Below are 8,747 nucleotides of genomic sequence, written 5' to 3' on the forward strand. Positions count from 1 at the left end.
CACTTGCGATCTCGCACTTGCGGCCCTTTTCACGCAGGTGCGATTGCACCAGGTATGAGCTGCCTCAGCATTTCATTCAAGTCCAAACTCGATCCGTTAACCATCCAGAATCCACCCGAGGCCCTCGGGACTTCAACCAAATATACCAACACGTCCCAAAACACATCACGAACTTAGTCGAGCCTTTAAATCACATCAAATAACGCTAAAAGCACTAATCACCCTCCAAATTACGTCTGATTGACCTCAAATTTTGTACACAAGTCACATTCGACATTACGGACTTACTCCAACTTCCAAAATCGGAAACTGACTCCCATACTAAGAAGTTCGCTTCCGGTCAAACGTCTCAAAAACTTTCAAATTTCAAGCTTTGGCCAAATGACCCCAAAATGACCTACGGACCTCCAAATCCACTTCCGGACGTGCTCACAACACCAGAATCGCCATACGGAGCTATTCCCAGTCTTGGAATACCAAACAGACATAGATAACATTGAATTGCACTTCAACCCAAATTTATGAAATTCTTTCAAAATGCCAACTTCCACAATAGGCGCCGAAACGTTCTTGGGTCATCCAAAACCCGATCCGGACACACGTCCAAGTACAAAATTATCATACGAACCTGTTGGAACCTTCAAATCCTAATTCCGAGGTCATTTACTTAAAAATACCCTTTAGTTAATTCCTCCAACTTAAAGCTTCCGAAATTAGAATTTTCTTTCCAAATCAACTCTGAACTTCCCGAAATTAAATTTCGACCACGCGTACAAGTCATAATACCTGAAGTGAAGCTGCTCATGGCCCCAAACTGCCGAACGATACGCTGGAGCTTAGTCATTGCAATTTGCAAAGTCATTGAAAAATAGCCACTATTTTGCTGCAACACGGACCAGTGCAGCATAGTAAACTTGAGATTGGTGCACCTGTGTATGAACTTCCAGCATATTATGCTGGAACTCCAACACATGGAAAGTTCCAACATAATATGCTAGAGATTGAGTACCTGTGTATGAACTTCCAGTATATTATGCTGGACCGGTATATTATACTGGAACTCCAGTATATTATGCTGGAATATTTTTCGTATTTTGAACAGTATTTTTGTTAAGATTTATCTTTACATGAAAAGTGACTAAATTTTGATTACTTTTGAAACTGTGGCTATTTTTCAATTACCACTTGTAAATCTAGCTATTTTTGAATTTCTCCCAAAAAAACAGAAGACGAAACAAACACTTGAACAACTCGAGAACGAACACAGCTTTTTGGAAAGGCAATGCAAAATTTTCAAGCTTGCAATGTTGCGTAGGGGTGTTCAAAACCGTACCGAAATCGAAAACCGAACCGCAAAAATGGCTTAATGGCTTATTGGTATCGAGTTAACGGTTTAACGGATGGGGAACGGATTGAATTTTTTTTATTAACGGCTTATCGGTTTGGGGACGGATTATTAAATTTTCTTAACGGATAATCCGTTAACCCATTAAGAATATATATGTAATATGTATATTAAATAAGTAATAAAAATTCCTTTCTTATCGTGAGCCGTGGCATTATACAAGCAAAAGTGTTAAAACTTGAAAGTGTTTCTTTACAGTTGTCCACTTGTCCAGTACCCTTCTTTACCAATACTCTATTAGGCATTCAGATTTGAGATATTAGAAAATAGAAACCCTAACATCTAAAAGTGTTAATTTCAGTATTACACCCAGCAGCCAGAGCAGCAGACTCACTGTCTCCCTCTCGCTAACTCGCCTCTCTATCTCGCCTCTCCCTCTCGCCAACTCATCGTCTCGCATCTCCCTGTCGTCATAGCCAGAGCCCAGAGCATCAGATGGTAAGTTTCTTTTCTAGTTGAAATTCCAACTGTTGCCTTCTCTGCCTTGTGCTGTTTTGAGATCGATTTTGACAGTTTTTGTTAAATATTTATTAAGGAAATGGTTATTTTCATTCCTTTTATTTTCTTGTTGTAGTGACTCATAGCATGACTGAAAATATACAAAGTGATAAGATGATGGGTGAAAGTGGGGCTTCTAATTCAAATGCAATAAGCCAATCTGAAACAACCGAGTTAAATATAACCAAAAAAGGAAAAAAAAGGTCTATTGTGTGGGATCATTTTACAGAAATTATTACTTCCGAAGGGAGTACAAAAGCAAAATGTGACTATTACTTTATTGAGTATTATTTTAAGACCAAAGACGGTACGTCGACACTTCTTTCTCATATGTTTAAATGTCCTAAACGCCCTGCTATTGTTGATAAAAAACAATCAAATTTAGGTTTTCAATCTGTTCCGGGGGGTAGTCAGGGTGACGTAGCTGTTGTTACTTGGAAATTTGATCAGGAAGAGTGTAGGAAGGCAGTATGTCGTATGGTAATAGTTGATGAGCTTCCTTTGAGATTTGTTGAGAAAGAAGGTTTTAGAGACTTTATGAAAGTAGCGCAACCTTATTTTCGGATCCCTTCCCATAGTATTGTAACTAGGGATTGTTTTGATCTTTTTAATGAAGAAAAGCAAAAGTTGAAGAGGTCTTTTATAGAAACGAAACAAAGAGTATGTATTACCACTGATACCTGGACTTCTATACAAAGAATCAATTATATATGTATCACTGCCCATTGGATTGATAGTGAATGGAATATGCATAAAAGAATAATTAATTTTTGTCCTATTGTTAGTCATAAATGTGAAGATATGGCAAATGGTATTGGTAGGTGCTTACGTGAGTGGGGGATAAATAAGATCTTTACTGTCACAGTTTATAATACAAGCTCCAATGATGTGACAGTAAAAGAATTGTCTAAGCAATTAACAAAAATAGGAACTAATTTGATGAACGGTAATAACCTTCACGTGAGATGTATGGCTCACATCATGAATCTTATGGTCCAGGATGGTTTAAAAGAATCTTCAGTGTCTATTGAACATGTTAGGCATGCAGTGAGATATGTTAGGCAGTCTCCTGCGAGGTTGAACAGGTTTCAAGAATGTTTTGATGATGAACAACTCAATTGTAAAAAAACTTTGTGCTTGGATGTTCCAACTAGGTGGAATTCCACCTACTTGATGTTGCGTAGGGCTGTTGAATTTGAAAGTGCATTTTCACATTATGCATCTAGTGAAATTGGCCTAAGACATTATCTTGAGCATTCTTATATTGAAGTTGGAATTCCTACAGGTAAACTTTTGAGTAGTGATTGGGAGAATGTAAAAAGAATTACAAAGTTTCTTGAAATCTTCTATCTTCTTGCTTTGAAAATATCTGGATCACGTTATATTACATCGAATATTCATTTTCTTGAAATTTCTGCGGTTGCTATTTATTTGAAGCTATTGATAGCAAATGAAGATACAATTTTAAGTGAAATGGCAAAGAAGATGAAGGAAAAGTTTAATAAGTATTGGGGTGATCCAGGGAAAATGAATAAGATAATTTTCATCTCATGTATTTTGGATCCACGTTACAAGCTCGAATCAGTTGGTTATGCACTTGTAAAGATGTTTGGTGAAGATCCGAGGGCAACTATACAAGAAGAAGTGAAGAAGTACATGACTTCATTATTTTGTGAGTATGTAAAGTCCAGCTCAAAAGGTGTCGTGCTTGCTTCATCTTCAGATTGTTCTTCATTGGACACTTCTACTTCCGGGCTTTCTGACAGTCAAGTAATCACCCAAAATACAGGACTTTTGGAATCACTAATGCAAGATATAAAAAAATATAAAAGTGGGAGTGGAGGTGTGGATACTAAAACAGAGTTAGATAAATATTTTGGTAAAGAAACTGAGGATGACACTAAAGAATTTGATGTTCGTCTCTGGTGGAAATTGAACTCAGCTAGATTTCCTGTTCTTGCGGAGATGGCTCGTGATGTATTAGCGGTTTCGGTTTCAAGCGTGGCATCCGAATGTGCGTTTAGTACGGGAGGTCGTCTTCTTGATTCATTTAGGAGTTCATTAACTCCTAAATTGGTGCAAGATCTAGTGTGTCTTCAAGATTGGCATCGAAATGAAAAATTAAAACAACATGTTAGTGTTGAGGAAGATATTGATAAAATCGAGCATCTTGAACAAGGTAATAATATTGTTACTATATTTGTTGTATATAAGTGTTATGGATATGCTTATATTTATTACACGACTCATTATTTTAATTTGTTTTCTTCAGATTTAGCCAGCGATGGAAAAGACCCTTCTGTAATTGACGTGTAGTGTTAATATATCTTGTAAGAATTTGAATTGTAATACAATATTAATTAATATGTTAATATAATAACAACAAACATGAATTTTTAGATCAACAGTTTATATAATTCTACTAATTAGCTCAAATTTTAAGGTGTATCTGCAAACTCATTGATCTCATTTTGTAAAGTCTTGTGCCCTCAAGCTGTCATATTTCAAGCCTGCTACCATCTGAGTTATATAGTGCTAGGTTGTTGGATGTTAGCAGTTTGTTATTTCTTGAATGCTATTAATAATGCAAATGGTTCTACCATTGCAGAGTGATTCCAAAGACTCTTAGGTTGTTGTTTGAACTTTGAAGCTGCAGAAATTGAAGCACTGTAAGGCGTTAGTTGCAGCAGTTGTATTTTGTGAACGTCTCCAATTGTTATAGATTTTGTGTCTAAATTTCTATTTTATCTCTAGTTGTATTCTGGACTCATTTTGACAAGTGTAATTGGCTAATTGCCATGTTAGGAAGTGTTAAGTGTTAATAGAATCTTCATTCATCATTATTATAAAACAGTTAAGATTTCAAGTGGTTACTATATATGGATAGTAAATTAGTGATTAATAAGCATGTGTAAATATGTATATAAAGTTTTGTACTCTTTGTTATTTCTGTGTATGGATTAATCACGTACTAGCAAATAGTGATTTACGCATGTGTAAATTAAATATCTTTACAGCTTTGCCTTTAGATATATTTTATCTAGATCTTTACATATTAAATTAGTATTGATGTTGTCACGGCCCAATTTCACCTATAGGTCGTGATGGCGTCGGACACCGCTGTCAGACAAGCCAACAATAAATACTAAATAAATTTTTATTTTAATATTTTTGAAGTCATAGTTGTTTCCCTCAATTAAATAGCAGAAGATGACATTTACCAAATACGTACTAATATCTTTTAAAATTTTCAATACAGTGCAACCCATAATCATCCCAAAACCCGGTGTCACAAGTGCATGAGCATTTACTAGGGAATTAAAATAAAATACAACATCTGTCTAAAATACAAATTAGACAGGAAAATATAATAACTCTGAAGGAGACTCTATTAGCTGCGGATCGTAATATAGAATGCATCTCACCTATGTCCCCACAATTATTAACCACACCTCTACGCCCACAAGGCCGCTATACATATATGTAGCTGCACAATAAAATATGCAGCAAGTGCAGTATGAGTACGAAAATAACGTATACCCAGTAAGTATCAAGCCTAATCTCGAAGAGGTAGAGACGAGATGGCCGACTATGACACTCACTATGGGTCAATAATATTAAATAATCATGAAAATAGAAATATTTATATCAACGTGATTCACAGAGTTAACAATAATTTTATTGTACCTGCAGAGGTAATTAAATTCCTTCGATTCTAATAATTCTCAATATATTAATTAAATTCCTTCAATTCAAATAATTACTAATCTATTAATTAAATCCTTCAATTTTAATAATTTATCAAATAGCTTTACAAGCTGTAATTCAATTTCAATAAATTTCCAATTTATCAAATAACTTTACAAGTTGCAATAAACTGTCCAAGTATCGTGTAATTATTATTATTATTACTATTAAGCACGATTTCTGCCGAGGTCGTACGGCCCGATCCAGAATTTCGTGTACACTGCCGAGGGACGTGCGGCACGATCCATAGATGCATCTATCCTACCGAGGCGTTCGGCCCGCTCCACAAGAAAGGAGGACATTTTCTTATGTACCTCCGGAAGGAGAGTATATTCATTATAAGATAAATTTGGGAGGATGAATAATTTCTTTAAATAATTAATTAATTTAAACAGAAAATTAAGCATATTAAATTTTCATCTTTATTATATTTCCTAACAATTCACAATTTATATATCAAATAATTCAATTAAATAAAGAATACAATTTACACAAGTAATTCATGCTTTGTATCCTAAACTACCCGGACTTTAGCATTAATAGTAGCTACGCACGGACTCTCGTCACCTCGTGCGTACGTAGCCCCCACAATTAAAAACTGTTATTAATTTAATCACCTATGGGATAATTTCCCCCTCACAAGATTAGACAAGAGACTTACCTCGTCTTGCTCCAATTTAATCCACTAGTAGGCCTTTTCCTCGATTATCCAACTTCGATTGGCTCGAATCTAACCAAAAGTAATTCGATACAATCACTAAAATTTATAGGAATCAATTCTATAAGAAAATACTACATTTTAAAGAAAAGATCCCGAAATTAATTAAAAATTCGCCTGCAGGGCCCACATCTCTGAATCCGGCAAAAGTTATGAAATCCGATAACCCATTCAATTACAAGTCCAACCATACCAGTTTCACTCAAATACGACTCCGAATCGATACCGAAATCTCAAAATTCGTTTCTATGAGATTTCTAAACTTTTCCAAATTTCAATCTCAAAACACTAATTAAATTGTGAAAACAATGATATACTTGTATATGTAGACCAAATCCGAGTTAGAATCACTTACCCCAATGTTTTTCCCTTGAAACTTTGCCAAAAGTCGCCTCTGCTCAAGCTCAAGTTCGTCAAAAATGGCAAATGGGACGAATGCCCTCTTTTTATAAAACTGCCCAGCAGCCTTCGGAACTGGTCCTCGAACTAGGCCTCGATCGCGGCTTCGATCAAAGGCTCGAGCCTAGACCTCGGTCATGGCCTCGATCAGGGCATCGAGCATGTGCCTTCGATCAGGGCATCGAGCATGGGCCTTCGATCAGGGCATCGAGGTTGGGCCTTCGATCAGGGCATCGAGCATGGGTCTCGATCCTAGCCCTCGAGCCTTACCTTTGATCATGTCCTCGAGCTGGACCTTCGATCGTGGCTTCGATCTCAAGCTCGAGCCTGAGCTTCGTCAACCCTAGGCTCGATACTGGGCTCGATATCAACTCAGAATATCCAATAGAAGAGGAAGCAGTGCGGCAGCTTTTAAGTCCAATTTTTGATCCGTTAACCATCCGAAACTCATCCGAGGCCCTCGGGACCTCAACCAAATATACCAACAAGTCCTAAAATATCATATGAACTTAGTCAAACCTCCAAATCACATCAAACAATGCTAAAACCATGAATCATACCCCAATTCAAGCTTAATGAAACTAAGAGTTTTCAACTTCTACATTCGATGTCGGAACCTATCAAATCAACTCCGATTGACCTCAAAATTTACACACAAGTCATAAATGACATAACGGAGCTATGAAAATTTTTGGATCTGGATTCCGACTACTGTATCAAAAAGTCAACTCATCGGTCAAACTTCCAAACTTAAATTCTTGTTTTTAGCCATTTCAAGCCTAATTTAAATACGGACTTCCAAATAAAATTTCAAACACACTCCTAAGTCCAAAATAACCATACGAAGCTATTGGAATCATCAAAATTCTATTCCGGGGTCGTTTTCACATAATTAGACATCCGGTCACTATTCAAACTTAAACATTTTAATTTTTTATCAAAATTCCATATCTCGGGCTAGGGACCTCGGAATTTGATTTCGGGCATATTCCCAAGTCCCAAATCACGATACGGACCTACCGAAACTGTCAAAACACTGATCCGAGTCTGTTTGCGGATAATGTTGACCAAAGTCAAACTTGGCCTTTTAAAGCCAATTTAAGGACCCAAGTGTTCCGATTTCAACCCAAACACTTCCAAATCCCGAACCAACCATCCCCACAAGTCATAAATCATTTAAAGCACATACGGGAAGTTTTATTTTTGTTAACGGGGTTCTAAAAGTCAAAACGACCGGTTGGGTCGTTACATTCTCTCCTACTTAAATATACGTTAGTCCTCAAACGTGCTAAGGAGTGTTCCGGAGTTATCCAAAATCATTGTTTAACACCTCGTGCACCTACCCGTGCTACCACACCCAGTTGAGCACATTAACTTGAGCCAATCTGAAAATTCTCCCCTTTATTTAGGCAAATAAGCCTTAGAGCCTAATTCTAACATCCAGAATTCTCCACCATGCTTGTTTCCAACCTATGAATGTCGTATCTATCACTACACGATGCATCAATACAGGGTTTCATACCTTTGTTGAATTTAGACCATGCACTGCATCATTCACATGACTATAATAACATCCTCCGATAACAATAGCTAAAATTCCACGAATCTGATGTTCACAACACACCTCATGATACATATAAGTCCTGTTCCAACTCTTGAAATGCTTCCACGATGGAAGAAATATGTAGAAATTCATAACCAACTGCCGAGTCAACAATTATTGATTTCTCCTTCTGACAAGAATCATTGCCTCATTATAACCAAATAATGGTATTTGCTCTTTATTACACTTCATATAATCCGATCGCACTTATCCCGAATCCAATAATCTCGTCTCATCAAGTAAAAGATGCTCAGGAAATAAACCACCTCAGACACGATCAAAAAACCTCATATGACGCCACAATGAGCTAATAAGATACGGACTCGATTGCGATACATAAGAAAAACGTACTCTGGAAAGGATTTCTCAAGCCACGT

General features: G+C 36.7%; 1 protein-coding gene across 1 annotated transcript; it reads left to right on the forward strand.

Moving 5' to 3' along the window:
• The first annotated feature begins 1,990 nt into the window (after positions 1 to 1,990).
• On the forward strand, positions 1,991 to 4,219 carry LOC138909173 (zinc finger BED domain-containing protein RICESLEEPER 2-like). The gene is made up of 2 exons (XM_070200358.1): positions 1,991 to 4,082; positions 4,176 to 4,219. The coding sequence occupies exons 1-2, from the start codon at positions 1,991 to 1,993 to the stop codon at positions 4,217 to 4,219; spliced, it is 2,136 nt and encodes a 711-aa protein (XP_070056459.1).
• Positions 4,220 to 8,747: the final 4,528 nt, after the last annotated feature.

This window comes from Nicotiana tomentosiformis, chromosome 4 (assembly GCF_000390325.3).
Source record: "Nicotiana tomentosiformis chromosome 4, ASM39032v3, whole genome shotgun sequence".
Taxonomy (NCBI): Eukaryota; Viridiplantae; Streptophyta; class Magnoliopsida; order Solanales; family Solanaceae; genus Nicotiana; species Nicotiana tomentosiformis.

Coding starts and splice junctions, on each gene's coding strand:
- LOC138909173 (XM_070200358.1), top strand. CDS start 1,991: ATGACTGAAAATATACAAAGTGATAAGATGATGGGTGAAAGTGGGGCT. Junction 4,083..4,175: donor AATCGAGCATCTTGAACAAG/GTAATAATATTG, acceptor TGTTTTCTTCAG/ATTTAGCCAGCGATGGAAAA.